Source organism: Castanea sativa, chromosome 5 (genome assembly GCF_040712315.1).
Source record: "Castanea sativa cultivar Marrone di Chiusa Pesio chromosome 5, ASM4071231v1".
Taxonomy (NCBI): domain Eukaryota; kingdom Viridiplantae; phylum Streptophyta; class Magnoliopsida; order Fagales; family Fagaceae; genus Castanea; species Castanea sativa.
Window position 1 is genome coordinate 13,126,491 of NC_134017.1, and position 27,899 is coordinate 13,154,389.

The 27,899-nt window shown below is 33.2% G+C and overlaps 4 protein-coding genes and 1 pseudogene across 4 annotated transcripts; 1 reads left to right on the plus strand and 4 right to left on the minus strand.

Moving 5' to 3' along the window:
* Positions 1–13,080: 13,080 nt before the first annotated feature.
* Positions 13,081–15,739, minus strand: LOC142634767 (uncharacterized). The gene is made up of 3 exons (XM_075809033.1): positions 15,213–15,739; positions 14,647–14,976; positions 13,081–13,219 (listed from the first exon to the last, which is right to left on the minus strand). The coding sequence occupies exons 1-3, from the start codon at positions 15,737–15,739 to the stop codon at positions 13,081–13,083; spliced, it is 996 nt and encodes a 331-aa protein (XP_075665148.1).
* A 127-nt stretch (positions 15,740–15,866) lies between these two features.
* On the plus strand, positions 15,867–18,437 carry LOC142634768 (protein neprosin-like). Its single transcript, XM_075809034.1, has 5 exons — positions 15,867–15,956; positions 16,380–16,538; positions 16,793–16,837; positions 16,990–17,133; positions 18,054–18,437. The coding sequence occupies exons 1-5, from the start codon at positions 15,867–15,869 to the stop codon at positions 18,435–18,437; spliced, it is 822 nt and encodes a 273-aa protein (XP_075665149.1).
* A 5,125-nt stretch (positions 18,438–23,562) lies between these two features.
* Positions 23,563–25,183, minus strand: LOC142634769 (uncharacterized; annotated as a pseudogene).
* A 76-nt stretch (positions 25,184–25,259) lies between these two features.
* LOC142634770 (uncharacterized) lies at positions 25,260–26,500 on the minus strand. The gene is made up of 2 exons (XM_075809035.1): positions 25,685–26,500; positions 25,260–25,355 (listed from the first exon to the last, which is right to left on the minus strand). The coding sequence occupies exons 1-2, from the start codon at positions 26,498–26,500 to the stop codon at positions 25,260–25,262; spliced, it is 912 nt and encodes a 303-aa protein (XP_075665150.1).
* Positions 26,501–27,067: 567 nt separating this feature from the next.
* On the minus strand, positions 27,068–27,586 carry LOC142634771 (uncharacterized). The gene has a single exon (XM_075809036.1). It carries the CDS (start codon positions 27,584–27,586, stop codon positions 27,068–27,070), a length of 519 nt encoding a protein of 172 aa, XP_075665151.1.
* Positions 27,587–27,899: the final 313 nt, after the last annotated feature.

Consider the following 27,899-nt stretch of genomic DNA (forward strand, 5'->3'; position numbering starts at 1 on the left):
TTAAGCCATCTTGATAGCCAAAGCCCCCTCTTTACACAATGGAAGTTTTTTTTTTTTTGTTGTTGAGAAACCGGCCAATGAAGCCATCTTTATTGGAATGCTTAAAAGTCAGCCAAATAACAATTATAAAGGTCTGGTGGGATAGACTCCATCCAGACTAGAAAAGGTGAAAACAACCTAGCTCTCTTAGTAAAGGCATCCGCTAATGTGTTACTTTGCCTACAAATATGAGAGAAAGAAAATCTCTGAAAAGAGCTAACATAAGACCAAATGTCTCTAATAATATGACCAAAAGAAGAGTACATGGAAGTCTGGTTTCGGATGGCTTTGATCGATGTCTCTAAGTCTCCTTCAAAAACAACATTGAGGAAGCCCACTTCAAGTGCAAACTGAACTACACGCTTGGTTGCCAGTCTCGAGGATCACCACAGATTCTGGTATAGGAATTCTCTCTGTCATCGCTGCTAGGACCTCACCCCTTTCATTCCGAGCTACAACTCTAATACCTACTGCATTAATTTCCTCAAACATCACCCCATCAAAATTTAACTTGGCCAAAATTTGGGGGCTTCCACAGGGCTTTAGTCTTCCTCACCTTCATCTTTGGGTTTGGCCAAGACTTGTGAAATTCCTAGAGCTGTTACTGAGCCTCCTCATCAACTCTATTGATCGGCACTATCATTTCCCCCACTCTTACCTTATTTCTTCGAGTCCAAAGTACCTAACTTATCATAGCAAACATCACAGTGTCAAAGTTTGAGCTAAAAAAGAGATGAAGTAACTCTGCATAGCTATGAACAGGATAAAATTGTGATGGAAGCAAAGCAAACCTGAATCCCAAACTTCTTTAACCATTGGATAGTGCCATAGGGCATGGAGTGAGGTTTCCTCGCTTGACTTACAGTGGATACAACTAGCACAGTTGGTGATCTTTCTTCTACTCAAATTAGACATAGTCGGGAGAGATTCAGTGCATGCTCTCCACATGAAACATTTGACTTTATTTGGAATTCTTAATTTCCACAAACCTGACTAGAACTTCTTGGTGCTTTCCATGCCTGAGGACGAAGCTTCCTCACTGTTCTGAGCCTCGCAGAGAAGGTTGTATCTAGATTTCACCGAGTACAAGCCATTTTTTGTGAACTGCCAAATTAGGACGCAAATAGGAATAGATTTAATTTTATGTGCCTCATGTGGTATGAAAATTTCATCAATAAGGGTTGAGTTCCACCACCCACTCTCATTATGAATGAGTTGATTTACAGTGGCATTCTCTGATAGAACTGACATTGACGAAAGCACCCGACCAGAACCACTTCCAAGCAGCCAAACATCCTTGAAAATTTTTGTCCTTAACCCATTTCCTATCCTCCACTTTGCTCCCATGGATATAAACTTCCTTGCTTCTAAAATGCTTTTCCAAGCAAAGGAACCCGAATTTGTTTTTGCCTCAAACACAGTCCCCCTTGGAAAATATTTTTCCTTGAACACCTTGTAGAATAGAGAATCAATGTCATGAACTAACTGCCACACTTGCTTTGCTAACATTGCTTCGTTAAATTTTTCCAACTCTCTAAACCCCATCCCTCCTTTTGATTTTGGCTTGCACATCGTTTCCCAATTTTTCCAGTGAATCTTCCTCCTATCTCCACGTTGCCCCCGCCAAAACTTGCGAATCATAGCTTCAATATCATGATAAAGGCCTTTAAGGAGCTTGAAACAAGTCATAGTGAATGTGGGAATTGCTTGCACCACTGCTTTCAGTATGACCTCCCTCCTTGCCTGAGACAACAATTTTTCCTTCCACCCTTGCAAATTAACCCAAACTCTTTCCTTTATGTAATTAAAGCTTTCCTTTTGTTCTTCCCCACCACCGCTGATAGACCTAGATATTTCTCATACTCCTTTATCTCAAGTACACCTAGGAAGTTTTCTATGGCTGCTTTGGAGCTTACGGAAACAGATTTTCCAAAAAAGATAGTCGTCTTCTCATGATTTATTTTTTGCCACGAAGCGAGTTCACATCTGTCCAAAATATTTTTGATTACTTGAACCTCCCTTAATTCAGCACGGCAGAAGAGGAGTTTTAGGTCCATTCCTACAAAGAGAGAAGCCTTTGATATCCCCTTCTGTCACTGTCCTTTGAATTAATCCATTTAGTCCCTCGAAACACAATAAGAACAAGTAGGGAGATAATGGATCTCCTTGTCAAATTACTCTTGTAGGAACAATATTTCCCTTTGGTTCACCATTCACCAAAACGGAGTAAGACACCAAGTTTATGTAGCCATAGATTAGGTTAATCCACCTTTCATTAAACCCCATTTTCCTCATGACTTCACATAAAAAATCTCACTCCACCCTATCGTAGGCCTTGCTCATGTTAAGCTTCATGGCCATAAAACCCGATCTTCCTGCCTTTTTATTTTTCATATGATGTAAGGATTCATAAGCCACCAGGATGTTGTCAGAAATTGCTTTATCTGCTTGAAATGCACTTTGAGAATTTGAAATGATATCTGGTAAAATAATTTTAAGTCTGTTGGCCAACACCGTAGACACAAGTTTATATAAGACATTACATAGTGCAATAGGGCGGAAATCAGTGACTCTTTGGGGATTGTTTACTTTTGGAACTAAGGTGATGTATGTGTGATTAAGATTGGGAGGGATAATACTGAATTGAGGCAATAAAGGATTGCTTAGGACACATCACCTCAAATTCCTTCCTAGTAGTGCTGATAGAATATTGGCGGCATCCCATCCGGGCCAGGTGCCTTTAGGGGAGACATCTGCTTCAGTGCCAAGTCCACTTTAGCTTTTGTGAACTCACTTAACAAAGATTGATTCATTTCAGAGGAGACTAGTTGTGGTATATCAGCCAAGATAGCCTCCATGTGTTCACTGACCGGGTTTGAAAAGCAGAACAGGTGCTAGAAATAATCGACAAACAACCCAACTAGCTAATCCTCTCCTTCGCACCACGACCCATCCTCCATTATTAATCTTTTAACCTCATTCCACCGGTACCTTGGGAAGCCCTGCTATGAAAATATTTAGAGTTTTGATCTCATCTTTTTAGCCATGCAAATTTTGCTTGCTGCTGCCATAATTTTTCTTCTTGGGTTAAGAGAATCCTCAGTTCACTCTTGAGACTAAGAAACCGATTCATGGATCCACCCTTAATAGCCACCATCTCAGCTTCTTTTAATTTTTTATGTACCTCAATTAGCTACTGTGTAATATTTCCAAAAGAATTTTTACTCCATAATTTCAAACTAGCTTGGTAGCTTTGTGAGTTCTCAGTCCGAACCATTGGAGAAGGGTCCGAGTGGGTTGATGTCCAGGTCGAATTGATTGCTTCATGGCAGTCCTCTTCTTGTAACCAGACTTGCTCAAACCTCCATGGTTTTTTATGTCAGATTGGGATGCCAAGGGGATGTATGATGATAGGTTTGTGGTCAGAGCACTCACATTCTAAGTGATAAACTTTGGAGGCTGGGAAGAGTGATGCCCAATCATTATTAACAACTATTCTATCTAGACGTTCCCACACCGTGACTCCTACAATAATTTTGTTCCACGTAAATTTATTACCTAAAAAGCCCATATACATAAAGCCACATTTATCTAGGACATCCCTAAACCCTTGCATTTGCCCCACAAGTCGTGGTCTCCCTCCTACCTTCTCATGAGATTTCAAGATTTCGTTAAAATCACCCCTGCATAATTAAGGGAGATTAAATTTTGAATTCAAACTTCTCAAAAGATTCCAGGATACATGACGGTTATGAGTCTCAAGCGCACCATTAAAGCCTGTAAACCGCCAAGAATTCTCCCTACCTTCATCAATGATAGCATCAACATGGTTAAGATAGGATGAATCAACCTGGAGAAGAAGGTCAGTTTTCCATAGCAGCACTAAGCCCCTTCCCTGATTAATTTTTGAAACCATATGCATGTCTCTGAAATTCAGTTTCTTCAAGAAATTCATTAGCCTAGCTTCAGTCAGCCATGTTTTGGCAATGAACATGACTGCAGGATCTTGTGCTCGAATTATATCACCGAGCTCTTGAATTGTCTGTGCGTTTCCAAGCCCACGACAATTCCAACATAACAGACTCATTGGTCTTGGCGGGCTGCACAGCAGCCTCCGCCATTGAGGGAATGTTTTTGCCATCCTGCCTTGGGACTCCTCTGCGCTTAACAGGTACATCATCATAAATCTCTTCCTCACCTGATTGTTTAGTAGGAACTAGGAGCTTTGAACTACTTTCAACCTCTGTTCCCGGCCTTGTAATTCTTTTCCACATTGCCTGTCTTGTGTTTTCAACCATAGTTATAGACTCTCGGAGCTTAGTTTCTAGGACTGACGCGGGGGCATGTGCTTGGGATGGAAAATTTGTGGAGGCACATGAGATAGGATTTTTACTTAACCTCTCAAGGATAGGAATTGAATGCTCTGCGTGGACTTCTTTTTTTGAGTTATCAGAAAATCCAAGATCATGGTCAATCTCCGATATTTTAGCATTAAAAATCTCTTCTTGAATAGTTGGACTCATGAAAGACAGGCTGGATATATGTGAGGAACGTTTGAATATTGAGTTAAGGGTTTACTCAAATCACACTCCTCATTATTTTTGGTTGCCAAATTTAGAGGATCAGCATTTAAGGCTACCCTCAAATCAGTAACGTCCATGTTTTCCACCTAATTCGCCGATGAGGATTCAGCCCCTGGAATAGCCACCGTGGATGGAGGTTTGCATGGAGACTTAGTTGCCTGAGACTTCTTTTCCTTGCTGCATAATATCCTAGTACTACCACTAACGACCACCGTTGATTTGGAGTGGATGAGGCACGAATCTAAGGACCATACTTCTAATCATTAAGGGATAGAATATTATTGCTATCAATCCCTAGGTCGCAGTCCTTGTCGCTGTGATTGAGACACCTGCACCAATAATAGATATTAGGTAATCTCTCATATTTGAATTTCACTCACTCTTCGGACCCTCCCTCAAGAGCTATGATTCTGCCTCGTCATAGTGGGAGGGTAATATCAATTCTCACTGATTCTTATAAAACTTCCTCCCTCCAACTCTGCCAATTCAGTAGTCTTATCAACCTCCCTAATCACTGAGCCTAACTCTTCTGCCACTTCTCTGTTCATGAAATGAACAGGGATGTCATGGATCTACACCCACATAGATACCTTAGAGAAACTCAATGTATGGACAGGCAAGTGTTTCTCATATTTCTCGAGAACTGCCAAATGCTTATCAAATCTCCACTGTTCTCCCTAGAAAATCTACTCCACCTCCTCTTCATCATCAAAAATGAACAGGATAACATGGTCCCCCACACTACGAGCTTTGAAACCATTTATTGTACGCCACAATGGATTGAATGTTCTGATAATAGCATCAATATTCAAAGCCCTGCTAATCAAAAATTTGGTAGCAATAATGTACTCAGCAGAACTTTTTTCTTTCCTAAGCGCCATCTTACCACCCTCCTTATCGTTCAGGGATAAGTTGCTCCAATGTTTTGTTAGTGATTCCATGGATTGTAGAATTTGGAAGGCATGGGTTGAAAGTACACCACTCACACTCGTGCTTCCCAAGGACCCTGAAAGAAAGAGAACCAGAAAGCCTAAGAGTAATAGTGTTACCCTAGCGACAAACAATCCTTACTAGAAGGAACCAAAATTCTATAGCTTAAGAGAAGTTGGGAAACCCAAAGCTTTCTTAGCGATAGAGAAACCCTCGTAAATAACAAAAGTCTTTTCTTGATACAAGGCTCCTCATTACACAATGGAAGTTAGAACCCATTTATTTACGTAATTTTTATACTTATTATGTCATGATTGGAGCTTCTAAAATAAATTAGGAGTTAGAATGCAAGACCCTAATTCATTTACCGTATCAAACTCTCACATCTTTTTATTAAAATTGCAAATTTATTGTTCATTAAAGTATTAAAATATCATTTTTAATATTAAAATTCTACATCACTTTGTTTTTAACTGTTGCCAAAATAAACTCAATTTGAGTAATAATGTCATATTCTAAAGAAATTATTTTCTTGAACAAATCTTAAAAAATAATCATAAAAATTCATTTTTTTTTATCTAAATATTAATTTACGTACCACCTATTAACAAGAACAGCTCTAGTATAGTCTTGGTGAACCCCCTGAGCTGGCCAAAAAATAATTATCTATAATTTTTAATATATTTTTACTTGACCCTCCTAAAATTAAAAATAAAATTGAACATCTTAGACCTACAATTTTTTTACGCCCAGCTAAAATAAACTTGAGTATAATTCTCTTGACAATATCTTGGTTTTTTTAGACAAAAAAAAAAAAAAAAAAAAAGACCTAAGAACAAAAGTAGAAATTTGTTCATCTTAAAAGCCTATTTAGATCTTAACAATTTGAAATAAACAATAGCTAAAATTTTATTGTATTTAGATCTCGCTTGTAGTTTACATAGTAACAAGAATTAATATGTTTATTGTATTTGGAAACACTACATGGTTTCCAAGATGTAATATTGGTAAAAATAACTAGTATGTTTATTGTATTAAGAAACAGTATGCCAAATGAACTAATAGTCTTGTTTATTTTCTTACTAGTATATACTATGAACAAATTGTAACAAGAAAAACATGTAGATCAAAAGATTTATCTTTTATCGAAGATTCATCTTTTTACCGACTTCCCTAAAAAAATTCCTAGAGCCACTACTACTTACAAATAATTAACACATGAAAATAAATGCATCTAATATTCTATTTAATTACATAACAAAAATTTAGGTTACTATAATGTTAGTTTGATATACGTACAACTTAATAACTTTTGATTAGATTAATATTTCAAAAAAGAAATTGTTTGGCCACAACCACCAATAGGAAGATTAAATATGTCCTTGACATGTGAAATGCACATGACTCACTTAACATAACTAACCAAGTGAGTCATGTGCATTGCATATGATAGGACATATGTTTCATTAGTGGTTAAAGCCAAACTTTGTTCTTTGAAATACGACATTCATTCTCATATTTCGTTGCTTAGCAACAATTAAAACAAGAACCATTAGAAATCAAAAGCATATTTAATAACAAGTGCATTAAAAAAAATTGTAAGCTTAAATTAATTGAATTTTTTAATATTAAATGTGTTGAAATCATAGGCAGAGGAGGGGGCCTAGGGGGTCATGGCTAGGGGTGTCAATGTTCGACCTAACCCGCGAACACGACACGAACCTAACACGGATTTTTTCGGGTTAGGGTTGGGCCTTAATGGGTTTGGGTCATAAATGGGTCGACCCGAAAGCGACACGGTAAGAAACGTGTCATAAGCGGGTCAACCCGTGTAACTCGCAATAGACACGTTTGACACACCAATTTATTTGTGTTAACTCGAAATGACCCACTTAACACAACCTATTTAACTTGTATAACAAATAAATATTCATCTTATTTTAGATTTATCAAATACCTTTTAAATCCAACATATATTATAAATTAAAAAAGAAAAGTGAGTAATTACAAAATTTTACAAGCGATATAATTAGAAATTGAAATTTTACAAACGCTAGATCTCTAAACCCTACAAACCCCAAATCTCTAAACCTTCATATAAATATCTTTTTTTTTTTTTAAATTTAATTTTAGCCGTATTACTCTTCTCATGCCCAATTTCCAAATTCAAAGTGTTAACTCTCAAGCCGGTTATTTCTCTCTCTCTCTCTCTCTCATGTGTTTATTTTTTCTGCATAATGCTTTTATACAATAAACTTTGAACCCATGTGCCTCGTGTTTTTCTTGATTGCATGATATGGCCCACTTGTTTTTGTTGAACTATGTTATTTTATTTTTGTTAAATTATATTATTTTGAATTTAGGTTGAAGTGTATTCACTTCTTTTGGAATGTAAAGAACTTATTATTAGATGAATGTTATATTTTTGTTGAATTATATTATTTTGAATATGGGTTGAAGACTTGAAGTATATGCACTCCTTTTGGGATGTAAAACATTTTATTTCTAGATGGATGTTATATTTAATATTATGCAGGTTGAAATGGGTTGTGTTACATTTGTGTCAACCCAACACGACTCATTTATTAAGCGTGTTAAATGGGTTGGGTTAGGTCAACCCACCTTATTAACAGGTCAGGTTAGGGTTGAAGGATTATGACACGATTATTAAATGGGTCGGGGTCGGGTTCGGGTTGAGCCATTTAGTCGAATACCTCTATCTCGATACGACACGAACTTGACACGCTAACCCGAATTAACACCCCTGGTCATGACCCCCTTGGATTTTCCAAAAATGCCCCCTTCCCCTCTATTTAATGTTAAAAGCTTTAAATATTGAGTAAATTTTAGGTGAAGACATCCTTTCATTTAAAAAAAAAAAGAAAGAAACTCTCTAAAAAATAAAAAAAAGAAGAAGTATAAATGCTCTTTAATTTATTGTTGTCTCTGTTATTTTCCTTTAATATTAACATTTTTTTTCATATATAAGTCATTAATTTTAGGAGCATTTAAAGTATAAGTTAATAAAAATAAATAAGTAATTCTCTTTAGCAAGATTTTTATTGTTTTCCAAATATAAAGTCACACTCATTTATATAGAGAGAGTTATAGCTGTTGGAATACAATGATAGATTGGGCATGCCCCCCTCAAGAAAATTTTCTAGCTTTGCCTCTAGTTGAAATAATAATTTACATTTTCTCAATCCTTTCAATGATAGTTTTATAATATTATTTTTGACTTAAATCATTAGTGCACTATACATATCTTATTTTATTTTAAAAATATTTTGAAAGTTACAATGGGGTTGGATGATTTGAGCCCTAGTTTTTTTTGTTGGAAATGTCAAAAGATGCCAGTTGAGCAGGGAAACTCTTGGCAATTAGAAATGCGTATTAAGAACATAATGAATATGTTATCTTTCTATTGATGGTTAGAGCCCAAGGCTCTAAACATGCTTGGAGCAAAACTTTTTCCAATTTCAAATCAAATATTTTTTTTTCCTTTTTGACAGTAAGTATTCTTTTATATATATAAAATCATTGAAGATCCTTTTGTATAAATCATTAGTGCACTATTTATGGAGAATTAATATATGAAAATAAATGCATTTACCTAACTATTGCATGATAATAAATTAATATTTTTACATAAATTGATATTTGATGTTGATTGACTTAAATCATTAGTGCATTATACATTTTTTATTTTATTTTTAAAATAATTTGAAAGTTAGAATGGGGTTGGACGATTTGAACCCTAGATATTTTTGTTGGAAATGCCAAAAGATGCTAGTTGAGCAAGGAAACTCTTGGTAATTAGACATGCGTATTAGGAACATAATGAGTATGTCATCTTTCTAATGATGGTTAGAGCCCAAGACTCTAAACATGCTTGGAGCAAAACTTTTTCCTATTTCAAATCAAATATTTTTTCTTTTTGATAATAACTGTATATATATATATATATATATATATATATATAATCATTGAAGATACTTTTATATAAATCATTAGTGCACTATTTATGGAGAATTAATATATGAAAATAAATGCATTTACCTAACTAATGCATGATAATAAATTAATATTTTTACATAAATTGATATATTTGATGTTAATTGGGTGGAAAGCTAAATGCACATTTTTTTTGTAAGGAATAAACCACCAGGCCTAATCAGAATTTGGTAAGGATAAAGTGTACAACCCATCTTTTACATTATCCGATATGTGATTATAGCATTAGATTTTTTTTTTACATCTTAATAAACTCCTAATTAGTTTGGATTTTCAAATAAATATTAGAATTGAATGGGTGTGATTGTGTCTATTCATTAATATGTGGTAAAATGATATAACGTGTTAGGATTGGAGGGTATAAAAATTGGATTTTACATCACATCCTTATAATATTTATTAGATTAAATGCTGTAAGGATATGGCATAAAACTCCCCTCAAATCCCAACATGCAATGTCATCTTATCACATATTTAAGAATAAGCACAACTATATTCAATCAATTCTAATACCCATATATAAATTCAACCAAATTAGAAGTTTATTGAAATGTTATTAGGTGTGGTAAGATTTATTAAATTTTAAGTAAAATGCTGATATGACAATCTCTTAGTGAATGGATAATGTAAAATATGAGTTTTACATCCTATCTTTACTAAATTCAGACTCAAATTTAATCTCCATATATAGACATGTAAGCACGCACACATGTGGTTGATTCAACTCCTAATCTCCATAATATTCTGGATCACATTTTCTGTGGAAGTATTAAGTTTGGGACATAAGTGTTATTAAAAATTAAGTGACTTTTTGAAGTTTTGTTTCTCCATGGCTTACGTCATTAACGATAAACTAGAATGTTTCATATTTTTTTTGTTTGCTCTCTCTTATGTAATAGGTGATAGATTTGTTGATGGAAGAAGGATTGAGACAGTGAAAAGTAAAGGCTTGATTAAGCAAAAAGGAAGCATCAAAACCATTGCGGTTATAATGAGTACCAAATACATCTTTCTTTCTTTATTTCTTTCTGTCTTTTCTTTTTTATTTTGATTCATAATGTTATATATATACACACACACCAAGCTTATTTAAGGTTTTGGTGAATCTTTACAGGGAGAGGACGGTGATAGAATTGATTGTGTTGATATCTATCAACAGCCCGCTTTGGATCATCCATTTCAGAAAAATCATATTATACAGGTTTCTTTACTTGATTTAATTTATTTATTATGTATTTTACTTAATTTTGTTACCATTTTTGTTTATTTATATATTTCATATTGTATGTAATTTGATAGTTCTTTTTTGGAGGTTATTTCAATGTTCATGTAATAGTCTTGTAATTTAAAGAAAAGAAATAATGAAAACAAAGCAGCTGAGGAATGAGGACAAACTTTTCCACTATATTCTGTTCTTGTGCAGAGAAGTGGAGGGAAAAATGAGGGAAAATAAAAATTTTCATTGTATTAATGTATGGAAATGAAAGGGAAAGTAAGGAAATGTAGGTTTTTGTTTCACTCCAAATCCACCATTCAATTTCCTTCCAATGTGGAAGTAAATGGAGAAAGAGTGAAATAGACAGTTTAAATTTTACTTAAAAAAATGTTTTTTAAAATTTTTTGAAATCAACTCCTTCATCTTTTTTCTCTTAACCAAACAACTTGAAGGATGAGATTTTTCTCTCGTCTTACATTTCCTATCCTTTTCTTCTGACAATTTATTTTCCTTTCTCTTACCCTCAATCGGGCTCTTGCGAAAATTGAGGCCAGAAACTAAGTTCTCAATTATTGTGGCGAATTCGCCACTCTAAAGAAAATCTATAGCATATTATACACATTTCATCTATATGTTACATGCATTTGCATATCATACGCATTTCATCTTACCTTTTTTATAATTCTCTTTTAATATTACCCCCCTTGCTAAATTTTAAGGTCGAAAAAATCAGATAGTTAATTATGTTCTTTTTATTTTTTATTTTTGTCATTACGTTTATTTAAATTATAAGGGTGAGATTATTTGAAAAAAGAAAAAAGAAATAAAAATAAATGAAGACTAAAAAAAGCTAAAAAGAAGTACTAACTCCATAATGCAATTTTTTAGGTCATATGAATATTTGTTTTAGCTTTTTATTATGATTATTGAGGATTAAAACTTGTGATTTGATTTTGGTTGATCAGATGAAACCCAACTCAATCCCAAGCAGTCCAAAAGAGAATTCATATCAAGCTGAGCTATTTCAAAATTGGCATAAAAATGGACAATGCCCAGAAGGAACAGTCCCCATAAGACGAACACAAGAAGATGAATGGATACCACATAGAAGAACACAACTTAATCATAGCTTTTATGATTCCAGTGGTCATGAGGTATGATCCTATTTTATCAAATGACATTATATTTTTACATACTAGCATTATGCCCGTGCAATATACGGCTTATTCAAAATTCATATGTAAATAACTATTTTATTAATGGACTTAAAATAAATAATAAAATTAAATGAATATTTTACTTTTAAGTTACATAATGAATGCATATTTTGTGAGACTAAAGTATCATAAATAAATAAATAAATATATATATATATATATATATATATATATACATATATACACACACATAAAATTGAATGGACGATAATAGAGGTACCTAAAAAAAATATATAAAATGATTTTCAATAATACATTGAATTTTAAGGCTCAAATAATTACATATATTTAAATGAAAAACCCTTAAATTTAATAGTTAAAAACTATTCAAAACAATAATTGAAATCATGTTTAAGTAGAAACCTCAATTTAATAATTAAGAACAATCTAAATTATTAAACATTTAAAAATTTGAAGTAGAGAGACTCACATGAGAATTTAATTTTTGTTCTTGAAAGCATAGAAGAAGATATTGAAACTTGAGTGAGTTTTACCTTACCAAGTTTAAGTTTAAACTTAAAGTTTAAGTCCTATGCGCTGCATGCTACATGTATATGTATATGCATGAAAAATTATTTGAATTTAACATCTATTGTAGAAAATAGGTGGTATAGTCTTACTCCTATCTAGCTAATTTTTCTTATAATCCCTTTGTGTAGCGTGTGTATATGCATGAAAAATGATTTAAATTTAACATCTATTGTAGAAAATAGGTGGTGTAGTCTTACCTTTGTTTAGTTAATTCTTATTATAATCCATTTGTTTTGCGGGGAGAGAGAGAAAAATGCTTCTTTTGAAGAAAAAAAAAAGTCAGCATATAATATATAATAGCTAAGATTTTAATATTTGGAAGTGGTATCTCATACAGATTAGTATTTTTTTTTTTTGAGAGCGAAAACATCCATTATGCATTCAGTAAAATTGAATCTTGATACATAGCTTCCAAAGCAACTGGAGGAGCATCTTCCATCTAGTACAAATCCTCATTTAAGGTACTAGCATATCTAGTTAAAACATGAGCTACCCTATTACAATCCCTCTTAACCCAATTGAAAGAGACCCTTCTAATCCCACGGGTGAGTCATTGAATATCTTCCACCACATTCCCACAAGCTGACAAATCCGAACTTGAGGAAGAAAGTGCTCTCATAACATTTATGCTATCACCTTTAACTATTAGCTCAGCAAAACCCGTATCAATTGCAAACTCCACTGCTTTTCTACATGCCAAGGTTTTTGCTTATTAACTACTATGTGCTAATTTCTAACTACCAAAACATACAATTGAAATACTAATGTGAGGGAGATACATATTAGTATTTCAATTGTAGGTTTTGGTAGTTAGAAATTATCATATAGTAGTTTATAATTAGAAAATTACTTTGAAATTTTTTTTCAAAAAATCCCCTAAAATTTTTTTAGTAGAGTTTAAATCATGTTAATAAATTATCTCTCTATTTAATTTTTTTCAAATCATGTTAATAAAAAAGTTACTAATAAAACTATTATTAGTAAACATTTCTTAGGCTTATCTATTTAGCTTTGTTGCCAAATTTATATAAACTCTTTTATTTCTTTTATTTCTGAAGAATAAAACACAACCAAAAACCTATAAACAACAATTTACATTCAATACAAAGAATATAATCAAACTTATTCATAATTTAAAATTAAGAAATTAACACAAATTATAAGTTAAGAAATAAATTTAGAAAAAGAACAAAAAATAAACTTGTTCGTTTTCTCTATTACTTTGAAAAATGAAAGTGTGAGTATGTAACTAAAACTTGAACCAATTATTGTAGAGGATATATACACATATATATATATATATATATATAGAGAGAGAGAGAGAGAGAGAGAGAGAGAGAGAGAGAGAGAGAGAGAGAGAGAGAGAGAGAGAGAGTTTCATTTGATATAGAATTTAAATCCAATTGGAATTAAGATTTCTAATCAATTTGTTTGTTGCTATCTCATAAATCACATAAAAAGTGGAATAAAAAAAAGGTCATATGAATAGAAAGAAAAAAGAAAACATTTTTTATGGAAAAAAGAAACTTTTCTTTTATAACCAAAAAAAAAAGTTTTTTTTTAGAACCAAAACAAACATTTATTATATATAGATACTTTTCTCTCTTTTTTTTTTTTTTTTTTTGGAGAAGAAAGAGAAGGTGTTTAGTTTAAACTTAAATACTTATTACCTTATTTACAATTTTTTTTAAAACTTTATCCAAAAACATTTTTGGTAAATTTGTATAAACAATAATTATCTAAAAAAAGGTCACGTGTGAAGAGAAAGATTTTGCTATTAAATACGTTGCTGTTTTTTTTAATTTTTTTTTACAAATAATATTTTTTTTTTTTACACAAAATAATATAATTTAAATTTTTAAAAAAAGGAATAGATGAAGATTGCTATTGTTTTTTTTACGTGTATTGTGTATTTTTTTTTTATACGTAGTAATATAATTTAAATAAAAAAGGATTAGATAAAGAGTTTTTTTTTTTTGAAGGGGGAATGATGATTCATTTATATTGATAAAAAATCATTATACAAGGCTTCTAGGGCTGGTGGGGGAGAATCCTCCATCTAATACAAATCTTCATCTAAAGAATTCCTAGCATATTCAGTTGATGCATGTGCTACCTTGTTTGCTCCTCTCCTAACGTAGCAAACTCTAGTCCACTAAAGCCCCCCCCAATCAAATGCCTAATATCATTAACAACATTCCCAAACAGTGAAAACTTTTCTAAAGGAGAAAAGATAGAGTGGATAACATTACTACTATCTCCCTCAATAATCAACCTTGAAAACCTAGCATCCATGGCAAATTCAATGGCTCTTCGACAAGCATGTAATTCAGCCTCATCACTTGTACTCACCTTCGGTCCACTAGCAGACATGGCAGCCATCACTTCTCCCTTGTCATTTCTAATTATAGAACCATAGCCTGATCTGTCCAAGTCTGAAAAGTAACTACATCAAAATTCAATTTGTATTCCAAATGTGAGGGAGGTTGCCAAACTTTCCCACTAAGTTGCTGCCTAGGATGAACTGACAGATTATTTTGGGCATGTTTAAATTCATCAACAAACTCCTCTACTCTTTTATTTAGGCTGCTAGGGTCCCTCAACTTGCCTCCATGCACCACGCCATTCTTCTGATTCCATATGAGCCACACTTATGCCCAAAACAAATCCATTTCATCCAACGTTAGCCACTCCAATAAATCCTCCATCAACTGCTTCATGTCTAGCTGCCAGTGCCTGCATTTTTGCACTTTTCGGATGCTACCAGCCCAGATGTCTTGAACCGCTACACAGTGCGACAAAGCATGGACCCTTGATTCCACCTCTCTCATACATAATGGGCATTTGTTTTCCTGGATTATTTTCCTCCTAGTTAGATTCCCTGCAATCAGTAGTATATCATGGCAAGCACGCCATCCAAATATTTTAATTTTTTTGGGATGTTTTCGTTTCCAAATTGCAGCCCAAATCTTCCTTTCAGCATAGCCCCCTGAAGTTCCTACTTGATTGCCAAGTTTCTTAGCCACCTGATAAACCGACTTGACTGTGAACAATTCCTTTGAATTATGCAGCGAAATAATAGCATCATTAACGTCTCCACGGCTCAATGGAATTTGACAAATAGCTTCTGCCTCCACCCTGTGAAAAATAACCATGACTTCCTCATTCCTCCAAATATGTAAATCCGGGTTGATCAAATCCGCAACCATCATTTCATTCACATCCCCACGCACTGTATGTAAAATTTTGTTTGTTGGGTAGTTGGAAATCCACTTATCTTTGAGGACATTAATTGAAAGTCCATTCCCCACCCTCCAACAATGCCCGGATCTGATAATGGGTAGTGCAGCCATCAAGGTTCTCCATACATATGAGGAGTTTGGTGATTCTTTGGCATCAAGGAAAGATGAACGTGGTAAATACCTTGTTTTGAAACATTGATAAAGCAAAGAATTTGTGCATTGAACCATTCTCCACCCTTGATAGAGCAAAGAGTTTGAGTTGTAATCAAATTAAAATTTTTTATCAACTTATAAATTATAATAATATAAGGATTAGATGAAGATTTTGGATTGTAATCAAATTAAAAATTTTATCAATTTAGAAATTATAGGAGAAGAAGATAAGTACAAAAAAAACAAATTATATTTATTTTTTTAAAATTCCTAAAAAAATTATGCAATTTAGTGCAGCCACTTGGCGCAACTACGACTTCTAAACTCAATTTTTAATATATGATATAAAATTATGTTATATTTGTATTCTTTAAACTAATTACAGTCGAATTAATCTATTTCATTTATAAATTAAAATTTATTACTTACATATGAGTTTGATATTTTGAACTAGTTTGCCGCTGTAAAATTGGAGGGTGGCGAATATTATGGAGCACGAGCATCATTAAACGTATGGAGTCCTTTTGTTTCTTATGGAGAATTTAGTCTTGCTCAAATATGGGTTGCAGCAGGTCCTTCTGCAGAAATAAACACTGTGGAAGCTGGATGGAGGGTAAGTTTGTAAATTTATGGTGTAAAATATATATTGGTTGTTAATTAAACAATACATATTACACCAGAGGCAAAATGAGTGAGGAACTATTATCATCAACTTCACGAGAACCCAACACAAAATGACCAAAAATGAATGTTTAAAATCAAAAACTTTGATATTACTAGAAACTTGTGCTATTTGAATGCAATTAAGAAAATTGATATAAATTTTATAATTAATAAGTTGATAAAAATTTCATTTCATTGTTTCAGGTTACTTCACGTGACAACAAAACAAGGTTTTTCATATATTGGACTGTAAGTTAATTTGTTTATTCCCTTCCAAATAGATGTTAAATTTGCATTAGAATAGTTACCTTTACCATGTAACAGCAGTTAGCAAGTAAAAATATATATATATTTCATGCAAGTGTTTCTTGAACTAACTTATTCTTGTTCTTGTAATTAAGAGCGATGGCTACCAAAATGAAGGATGCTTCAATCTTGATTGTCCTGGTTTCGTGCAAGTAAACCAAAAATTTGTCCTTGGTTCTCCCATAGAACCTGTTTCCAACGCTACGCTTCAATTTGATATAGGCATAGCCATCTACAAGGTAATACATAATTTTATCTCCTAAAACAGTTATTTTAATACAAAACAAATTCACAATTTTTTTCTTACTAAAATGAGATTCAATGATTTTTTTTATGAGGATATATGAAAATTGTGAGGACTATATGAAAATGAATAAATGATATTACTCCAATAAAAAATTACAAAGTTATAACTTATCTACCTGATTTTTCTCTTCAGCTCTCAATAACCAAAAATGGCCGAATGGCCTCTCTTCTTCTTTTCTTCCTCCGCATGTGAGAATGACAAGGACTTAGGGGAAATTATATACTAGGGTAAATTATAATTTATCTACCTGTGGTTTGACTGAAATTTAAGTTTACATGCGGTTTAAAATTTGACATTTTATTTACTCGAGGTTTGTCCAAAATTTAAGTTGCCTATTTGTGGTTTGAAATCCCATAATGCAAGTATTCCATTGGATTATTTTTATCTTATTTGATATTGTATTTTTTTTTTTTTGTGTTTTTGGAGAAAAGAGACATAAAAATGGAGCAAAATTATATATTTAGCCATGTTTTTAACAAAAGTGGGTTAAGGAAATATAATTGAGCTAATCTTAAGTTAGTAAAGTATCAAATTTCAAACTTCAGGCTGATAACTAAAATTTTGATCAAATCACAAGTAGGTAAATTATAATTTGCCCTATATAGTATTATAGTTCTCTAAAAATATATTACCAAAGCATTACTCTTTCTAAACAGCTTATGTACATGCTAAGACAAGGACTTTGGGGAAAATACTTTTGACTCTTTCTAAAACCGTTGTCATACTCAGCCATTATATAATTCCAATCATAACCAAGCAAAACTGACATTTCCTAGGGGAGATTTTGTAGTCTATAAAATTTGTGTGTACATGCCCTGCTCACTAAATTCTTGAACTTATTATATGCTTTAGGAGAATGGAAATTGGTGGCTCCAAGTGCAAGATCAGGTACTTGGGTATTGGCCTGGCTCCATCTTCAATTATTTAGCGCGTAGTGCTAGCAAAATTAGTTGGGGTGGAGAGGTTTACAACTCGGAACCGAATGGTAGTCACACAAGGACTCAAATGGGGAGTGGCCATTATGGCAATGAAGGCGGTGGAAAAGCAAGTTTTTTTCGAAATATTGAATATACCGATAACAGTGGCAAGTTCAGAGATGTGGAGCCTCAAAGTCTGAGTACAATTGCAACAAGACCATCTTGCTATAATGTAAAAGTAGAAAATAATAACAATGGAGGCTTTGGAACCCATTTTTATTATGGAGGTCCTGGCTATTCAACACAATGTGCAAAGTAATAATTCACATATTGTTGAGATCTCAGAAAGGTGAAAACGTTTTGGTTTACACAATTACACAGTTATCGTTTGACTTACTATTGTTGTTTGTGGTCCAATTATATTTTCTATAATATCCTTGAGGCACAATTTTCTATCTTTTTTTTTTTTTTTTAACGAATCTGTAACTTTATAAACAAACCAGACTAAGACAACAAGCCAAATGCTGCACTACTGAGAAGCACTAAAATTAACAAAAGAGTCGGAATTGCTATTGGAACCACGCAGAAAGTAACCTAATAGAAAAACAGAAAAACTCTTCCTTCTACCAGCAAGATAGGGTTAACGAATTTCAATTTGGTACTCTTTGGGAAAGTCCGAGTCATTTTCTTCGATAGGGTCGGTGGAGTTTTCGTGTGCATAGCTAATGGCTTGAAGGACTAAATCAGGGTCATATTCAACTAATTTAGAGAGTACGGAGGCACGGGCAGCCTTGGAGTTCGAGGGGCGAGAAAGGGTGGACAAACAACCATTATATGATTGATCCTTATCATTGATCCTAGATGAGATTCAAAGCTTCGGTGTTGCTCCAGATGGGGTGATTGAATTCTTGGTGATGGTGGATGATTGATCCTTATCATTGGAGCGAGAGGTGGGTGCCTCTCTTCTGCTCATTTTGGAGGGAAAGGGAGAGAGAATAGAGAAAAAAGAGTTGTTTTGAATTGAAGAATATTGACCGGGTGTTGGGTTGGCAAGTGGAAAAAGGGTCAGTTATTAAATATAGGTGAATAATTGGAACATGCAAGTTAATATTCTAACTAATTAAATGCTTTTACGGGTGAAAGTTTATAGATACAAAAATCTGATTAAAAGTTTTACACCCGGCTAAGCTGGCAAATTGTTAATGGTAACTAAAAAAATTTAGATAGTAGTTAGTCTAAACTAGCCTCTAAGCACGCGCTCACGCGCGTGCTCAGAGCTTTTTAATTTTTTGGTAAAGGTTAATAATTTGCATCTATTATAAATTGAGATTATTACATTTTTCAATCACAAAAATACCTAGGAGTGTGATGAGTGTTATGCATTTGTACCAAATATTAAAATTATTAACATTTCTTCATGCATAACACTTATCACACTCCTAGGTATTTTTGTGATTGAAAAATGTAGTAATCTCAATTTATAATAGATGCAAATTATTAACCTTTACCAAAAAATTAAAGAGCCTCTGAGCACGCGCGTGAGCGCGTGCTTAGAGGCTAGTTGTATATTTAAAATAAAATGACATGTCTACTTGAAAAAGTACTGAAAGTAAGCCAAACTCTGGTATACAACAAAGATTTAAAATAAAATTAAAAAAAAAAAAAAAAAAAAAACCTAAAGGAGATCTAAAAAAGTCCTAAATATTTAGGCTAATATTGTCTTTGATAACATATTCGGTATCCCACACGATGCGTGGGTTCTGAAAGAGAGACAAATTCCTCCCTTTTTTCTATGTTCTTGACTTCTTGGAACTTCATTTCTATTCTTTTGCCTACTTTTCTAATAATTGAAAAAAGAAAAAGAAGAGGATGAATAATTTTATTGCTGCATCAAAAACCAACGTAACAATGACTCAATCCAAAAATAAAATAACATTTGCAATGGAGGCTGGTATATCCTGAAGCCATATACATAGGAGCTTCTAAAAATTGGGCTTTGAGGTTGGGACGTGCCAGAGAATGTGCAGAGCCATGTTTGCCTCCCTTCTGGTATGTTAAAATTTGCATGAAAAGTTTTCATTGGAATTGTAGCCTTTAAGGTTCAAAGGATAAGTCTGTCAAAAACAGAAAGGTTAAGAGGATAAGAATTTGGTGAGTTAGTAAAAGACAGATCAAAAAGAGAAACATAATTTAACGAATTTTTTTTTTGAAAAATAAATAAATAAATAAAAATTCTGACCTTTGATATGAAGGGCCACCATGATCTTGTTTATAAAAGAGATTCACCTACACATGCCATCCACTACATGTGGTTACTGGGTAGTCATCATATTTGATGACAAACAGTGGCAAGACCTTCACCCCTTGCGTTAAAAATTAAAATGACAACATGAATTTTTATAACTGCTTTAGTTTTTTTCGAAGTTGTTATGCGAATGAACGTGGTGGATTTGAGGCAAGTGTTTTTTTTTTTTTTTCAATGGTGGGAATGTTACAATACGTGGAGGAGAGGGAGGAGATAGATAGAAAAAAACTGAATAAGCAAAAGAAGTTAAAGGGAAGTTCAAATTTTTAAATTTGATAGTAAAGCAGTTTCTTAGGAGTAAAACATGGAAGCGTGGCATTCAAGCAATTTGTTAGGAGTAAAATGTGGGAGTGGAATTGAAACGTGTTAAGGTTTTTTTTTTTTTTTTTTGAATTAAAAAAAAAGTAGCGGCCGGGTTTTTTTTTTTTACAAAACGTAGGATTTTAAAAAAAATATATAGAAACGTGATAAATAATTTTTTTGATACAACGTGGCTTTTTTCATTAGGTTTTTTGTTTCAATTTTTATCAATTTAAGATTTTAAACAATTTCTTTTGGTTTAGAGATAAAGATAAGTTTATTAAAATAAGGGTATTTCATTAGTTATTTATTTATTTTTTATTTACTGAACGTGAGGTTTTTTCTAAGAATAAAATATTAGAAATTTTACTATTTAGTTGTGTTTTTTTTTTTTTACTCAACGTGAGGTTTTTTTAAGAATAAAAAAAATTATTAAAAAAAAATACGAAGAAGGAAAAAAAAAAAGAAGAAGTGAGGAAATAAAAGGAAATAGTAATTGATCATTAATCAAAATTTCAAAATTACATTGAAAAAAAAAAAAGAGTTAACGTGATACATATATATATATATATATATATATATATATATATATAAATAAAGTAGAACTCAAAGAAAGTCATTCATAAACCAAAGAAAAAAAAACAAAGAGGAACTTGCAAAAGATAAAACTTGAAAATTTGTTGGTTGAATGCTTCTTTTGTAGCATAAGGCAGCCATGTCTTTGGATTATAATACGTACCTACAACATGAAATGACAATTCATTAAGAAGTACAGTGGTAGAGTATATGAAAAAACCATTCATTTCAAAATTACATTTAAAAAAAAAAGAGTTAACGTAATACACACACACATATATATAAATATCTATATATATATATATATATATATATATATATATATATATATATATATAAAGTAGAGCTCAAAGAAAGTCAACCATAAACCAAAGAAAAGAAAACAAAGAGAAATTTGCAAAAGATAAAACCTGAAAATTTGTTGGAGTCTTTGACAATAAATATCTTTAATCTGAAGAAAAAGAAAGTAGGATGTAGAGCTAAACTAAATATCTTCAATTTGAAGAAGAATGAGAGATAGAAAGTGAGATGGAAACTGCAAAACGTATGTGAGTTTGTGGGTTTTATGATAAAAATGAGTATTATGTGCGGTGAAATAATTTTTCATCACACCCCTAGGTTTTTTTTTGTGATTGAAAAAAAGTAGTAATTCCAAGTTATAATAAATACTTTACATTAACCCTTTCCCAAAAAATAGAAGAGCCTCTTAGCACGCGCGTGAGCGCGTGCTCAGAGGCTAGTATTCCGTAACTATTATCCATTTTTGCCAATTTTATTTATGCAGTAATCAACATGTTATTGATTGGAAGATGATGCAATAATTTAGTATTAACCTTTAGGGGAGAAAAAAAAGATCCTCTGAATAAATCTTATAAATAATGTATATTAAAAATGCATAATAAAATTGTAACAATAAAACTACTTATAAAATACATGTGATGACCTTTACAAAAGCAATTATGAAGAAGTTGATGGATCAATGTAGAAAACTGAAATATTTACATTAGGTAAAATTGTAAAATAATGCACTACATCTGAAATGTGAATATAGTAACTTATTAATATTATGCCGGCTACAGTAGAGAAGTTGGTGGAGCAATGCTATTTGTTCCACATTCTAATTGCTTTCCAGCAGCATTTGCCATGAACCTATGATACAAAATGTGTTAGCTTGTGTTATTAATAAAGAGTTTAAAACGTACATAATAATAATAAGCACAATAAATATCAAGCATAAAATTGTTAAATGAAATATTTGAATTGACCTTGTGATGATATTGCATAGCTCCATGTATGTGAAATGATCTACTTCAACTTGGGACTTGAAGAACTATCATTTAATTACCAAAAATTTTAAAAATATATATAAAAAAACTATGTAATTAAGTTTTTTTTTTTAAAGTAGATGTGGTAATGATTTGTACCTGCTTTATTATCGCATCGTCCTTGACTCTCATTTTCTGTTTTTCTTTACTATTTTGGGTCTTGAAAATTGCATCGTCCTTGGTTTTTTTTCTTCGTATCTTTTTTTTCTCCTGGATGTTGGAAACCACATTGTCCTTGATTTTCATTCTCCGTTTGTCTCTGTTGGCATGAGTGTTAGAGATCACATCGTCCTTAATTTTTCCTTTGTCTTTTTTCTTATGGATGTTGCGCACCTCATTGCTCTTCTTGACATTGATTTGTTTTTTGTCTTTGTTCTTGGAACTTCAAAATGAAGAAAAAAATTGTTTGTATATTAAGACTATCAATTAGTTATTTTCCTATTTTAAAAAATACCGTAACAAACCTTTCCAATTTTTGTGACTCTAAAACTCGTTTCACTTCTTTCCAAAGCTCTTTCTTGTCCGCTGGAATAGTGAATCCCCAACCAGGTGAATAAATTTCCAATTTGCGAACCTAACCCATATGCAGCATGACATTTTTAATATTAATTTTGATAAAACAATTGAAAATGATGCTGATTAAAGATTTCATTAAAAAGAAATATACCTTGTTATCAATGGCCTCCATGTTTAATAATGATTGTTCATCCTTCCAATTTTCCCAATGAGTAGTAGGAACAGCATGCACTCCATTACTTAGCATAGTGGACTCAATCCTCACATTTGAGTTGGGCATCCTTCTTGTTACCAATTAATTGTATACATAAAAAAGATCAAGAAATAAAATATTAAAACGTAGACCGCATAACCATTAAAATTTGTAAATTATTAAAATAAATTTATATGTAAGACAATTCTTTCCAATTGTTAATTAATACCTATGAGGAAGGGAACAAAACATCCTTATACACAATATTTCTTGTGTGAACACCTTCCTCCTCAGGTATTGTTCCTTTTTGCACCAATAGTTTTGTGTTGGATTGAGAGACTCCCCTTGACAACGCCACATATAATTGGCCATGACTAAAAACATGATCAGGAAGATAAATTCCAACAGTTGGAATTGTCTGACCTTGCGCTTTGTTTATTGTAAGTGCAAAGCTTAAACGTACGGAAATTGTCGTCTGATCATTACAAATGGCAAGTGTACATTTTCTGTTGTCTTCAAAGGGATTCTTGGCAAGAAAACACGTGTACCCGCATATTGTCCAATCAAAATTTCAGCGTCAATTACGTTGTTAAAACATCCACGACATATCAATCTTGTACCATTACATAATCCGGCTTTTGGATCTATATTGCGCAGCAACATAATTGGAGCACCTTTTTTTAGCCTTAATATATGTGGTGGTAAACCCCCTGGAGATATAGAATTTAAAAATTCTTGTTGATATAGATGTTGCGTATCTCCTTCAACCTCATCAAAAGAATGTAACGTAAACTCATCTCCTGGGAACTGAGAAATTATCTTTGCATTAAGCTGTTCAACATCATCATTGATAGGTGTTAGCAAAGCCCTATCAACCATATACCTTGCATCATTGGCATGTTCTTGCAAATTTGGAAAAACTTGATCAATCAAGTTGTATATAGAATGCTGACCCTCCCATTGCATTGCCATTGAAGAGGGTAGTTTAATCAAATCATCCATTATAAATGGTTCATTCCCATCACCAATGCGTTGTATATGCGAGCAAACTCTTCATCGTTGATAGATCTCATATTACTGCTTCAAATGTAACACTTTGACATCTTTCCATAATGGAGACTTGACTATGCAAGCAACAATCATTTATTGTCTTTGTACCCCTTTGGAACAACCGGAAGTACTTGACGAAAATCTCCACCCAAAATTAGCACCTTCCCACCAAAAGGTAAATTTACTTCCATAATATCTTTAAATGTTCTATCTAAAGATTCAAGTGCACGTCGATTTACCATTGGGGCTTCATCCCAAATAATTATGGTGGCACGTCTAATAAGTTCAGCTAAGTCTGATTGTTTACTTATTGAGCAAGTAGATGAAGCATCGGGAGTTAAAGGAATCTTAAACCTGGAATGCGCTATTCTTCCACCAGGGAGTAATGTTGCTGCTATGCCAGATGTGGCTGTGGCAATTGCAATGTGACCTGCTTTTCTCAAGGTTGCCAATATTGTGCGATACAAAAATGTTTTCCCAGTTCCCCCTGGCCCATCAACGAAGAATATCATGCTTTCCTTACGATCAATAACTGTCATGATTTTCTCATATGCAACTCTCTGGTCGTTATTCAACTTTTCAATTAAAGTGAGTTCTTCATCTACATTTGGAACAGTTAGCTCATCTAGAATGAGTCTAGGTACAGCTGAATCATTGTCACATTCTCCAGTCGATATCGACAAATCATACTCTGTAATGTGCTTTCCATGTTGCAAGAGTAACGCCCCTAAATCCTTGAGAAGTTTATTTGTACGACGTGTCTCTGTTGTAATAGATGTTGATGGATAATCTTCTACCATATATGGGTAAAATCATTCCACAATTCTCTTACTCCAGTTGGTAGACAAAATACCAATATTGTTGCAAACAATCTTCTTAAAGCTGACGGCATTCTAATGTCTCTTGCTTCAACGGCATTTCTTGTCGTATCTTGTTATCATTCTCTAGTAAACCCCTTTGTTCAGCTGCTTGCTTAAAAGTTGGATAGGTTATCCCATTAACGGTCAATAAATCATCAAATCTATTTTTGGCCCTTTGACATGATTAAGAAGAACACGTAGATTGAACTTCTCTCCATCAAATGGTGAAACAGTATATATCCTGCCCACTACTTTTTTATGAGATCTTCTTCGTGTCCATATATTGTTTTTATAATCCCAACAATAATGCTCAGGAAACTCTCTATATACATAATTTCGTGCATCATGATCAATCATATTCATATAAAAAAATTCAGTAAGCATTGTCTTTTTACTTCGCTCCAAAACATTAGCAATAGGTTCATGTAATCTAAAGCGTACCTGTTGTCTATCTGGAAGATGAATTTGCAAACGAAAAACAGCAGGGTACATTCGATACATAGGAAAAGAAAATGTCTTCCAACATGCCTCTGGAGCACATACCCATCTTGCATCAATGTACAGTTGGACCTCATCATAATTTGGGCCTGGCCTAACTTCCATAGAGACACGATCTGGGCCTTTATACACATATTTATATAAGTACTTTACACTCTTGATACTGCAACATATTTCAACATTAATATGACAATTATATTTCAGCAATAACCAAGGATTATATGGAACAACCCAAGTGTTGTCTACCATAATCCTACAATGATCATTCAGTGGCACGGGATTATTAGTATCATATCGTTTGTAAACAGGATATGAGTCATTGCCTTGGTATGTTTCTGATGAGAAAGGCTTTGGGTATCCTTTTTTACATCGCCCATTTTTCATGCACGGTGATCTTGGATTTTGTACTCCGCAAGGGCCATGTATCATATGCTTCAATACAGCTTTATGTAACTGAGGTTGTTCCTCTTTACATGGTATTTTTGCCTTAACAACTCGATCGTAATCATCTGGATTATGCAATTTATCATCTTCATCGAGAATTATAAGCATGTGTGCATGTGGTAAACCCCTTTTTTGGAACTCAAAGACCTGCACGTATACAATAACTCTTCCGAGAACCCCCTTGACCACGATATCATCTTTCAATTCTTCAAATTTCGATTTGAAAACTCTTGCAAGCAAGTCTGGACGATCTTGTGCTGTTTGTGCAGGTAAAAGCTCATTTTGGATTTCTTCCCATCCTGGATTGCACGTCATTGTGATGAATAAATCTGGCTTCCCAAACTTTTGAACCAATGACATTGCATCTTGAAATCATTGGATCATATCACGCGGGCTTCCCACAAATGATGAAGGTAGAATGGTTCTATGTCCAACATTTCCTATATATAAGATGAAAAAGTTGGGGCACTAATAAATATTGATACTAATTCGCCATTAATAAAGTAATGTAACTTTCAAATGTAAAGTTTACATTACCAGTATCACTCTCTCCTTCATTGAAAGCATCTTGTAGGCCTTGGTACAGATCTGCCCTAATAGAATCTTGATTTTGCTCAAACCACCTAAGTTTGTGTGTTTCAATTTTTACATAATTATCAACAACATACTGTTGGGAAAGGCGTCCTCCAAGCCAAATCATTGATAAAGCATCGTCGCGAATCTTCGACATTAGTAAAAATAGATGTATGTTTAGTTATTTTGTAATGTAAGCGGCATTTCGAAGTAATAGATTGAAAATAATAAAATTGTTACCTGAAATATGTATGCATAATAATCGCGACATGACACTTTATTTCTATTAGCGTCACGTGTGTTGATATCTCATCCATATGTTCCAAATGGAAAAAGTATTGGGTACTGCAATGGATCATAAAATCCTGCTGTATCTTGAACATTGATCAAATTACCACCAAAGGTTTGAACCAAAATTTCTCTGCCACTTAAATGACCAGCTTCTTCTCCTCCTACAATAATAGCTGCCACTTGGGAAGCATTGGGAAGGCAATATTGAGGTTGGTTTAGAGGTTGTTCTTTAATGAGGAGTTTACATTGATGTAAATTTGGATTTCGAGATAATTGACGAAATTTCTCCACAAATGGATTGTGCATGTCTAAGATCCTTTGAATAAGTCGCACAATATCTTCATGAGCTTCTATAGATTGAGACATTCTACGTTGTATTTCAAGATCGGTGTCATAGATATACAATTGTAGATGCCGCACACTTAGAGGTGTATGTGGTAAAAGACTACCAATTCTATGATAGATGGCACCTTGGGCACGAAATGTATATATTCCTCGACTATTTGAGGCCACACTTTCATCCACATGCACACCCATTGAGGTAAATGCAAACATGTTGTTGTAAAACCGTATATATTGCCTGAAATGTCTGCCCCGTGGTGTTTGCTCACAAATGAGTTCCATAAATTCAGGACAAATTGGTATATTGGGAAAGGATATTTTTCCATCCTTGCAACACATTGAGGATGTCTCTCGATGGAACAAACGGGCATTACAAAAGTGACATGTCTTTGGTTGTGGTAGTTGGTACCTAATGGTCTCTATACCTTCTTTAAAATTCTTTGCACAATTGTATCTGCCTCGCATACAATTTATTACATGTGCAGTACCATCAAATGTGTTGTCAACA

Coding starts and splice junctions, on each gene's coding strand:
- LOC142634770 (XM_075809035.1), bottom strand. CDS start 26,500: ATGACGTGCAATCCAGGATGGGAAGAAATCCAAAATGAGCTTTTACCT. Junction 25,356..25,684: donor ATCTTCCAGATAGACAACAG/GTACGCTTTAGA, acceptor CCAACTTTTAAG/CAAGCAGCTGAACAAAGGGG.
- LOC142634771 (XM_075809036.1), bottom strand. CDS start 27,586: ATGGGTGTGCATGTGGATGAAAGTGTGGCCTCAAATAGTCGAGGAATA.
- LOC142634768 (XM_075809034.1), top strand. CDS start 15,867: ATGGGTAGTGCAGCCATCAAGGTTCTCCATACATATGAGGAGTTTGGT. Junction 16,838..16,989: donor GGTTTTTCATATATTGGACT/GTAAGTTAATTT, acceptor CTTGTAATTAAG/AGCGATGGCTACCAAAATGA. Junction 17,134..18,053: donor TAGGCATAGCCATCTACAAG/GTAATACATAAT, acceptor TATATGCTTTAG/GAGAATGGAAATTGGTGGCT.
- LOC142634767 (XM_075809033.1), bottom strand. CDS start 15,739: ATGGTTGCGGATTTGATCAACCCGGATTTACATATTTGGAGGAATGAG. Junction 14,977..15,212: donor GATTTATTGGAGTGGCTAAC/GTTGGATGAAAT, acceptor ATTTTGATGTAG/TTACTTTTCAGACTTGGACA. Junction 13,220..14,646: donor TTAGGAGAGGAGCAAACAAG/GTAGCACATGCA, acceptor CTTGGCATGTAG/AAAAGCAGTGGAGTTTGCAA.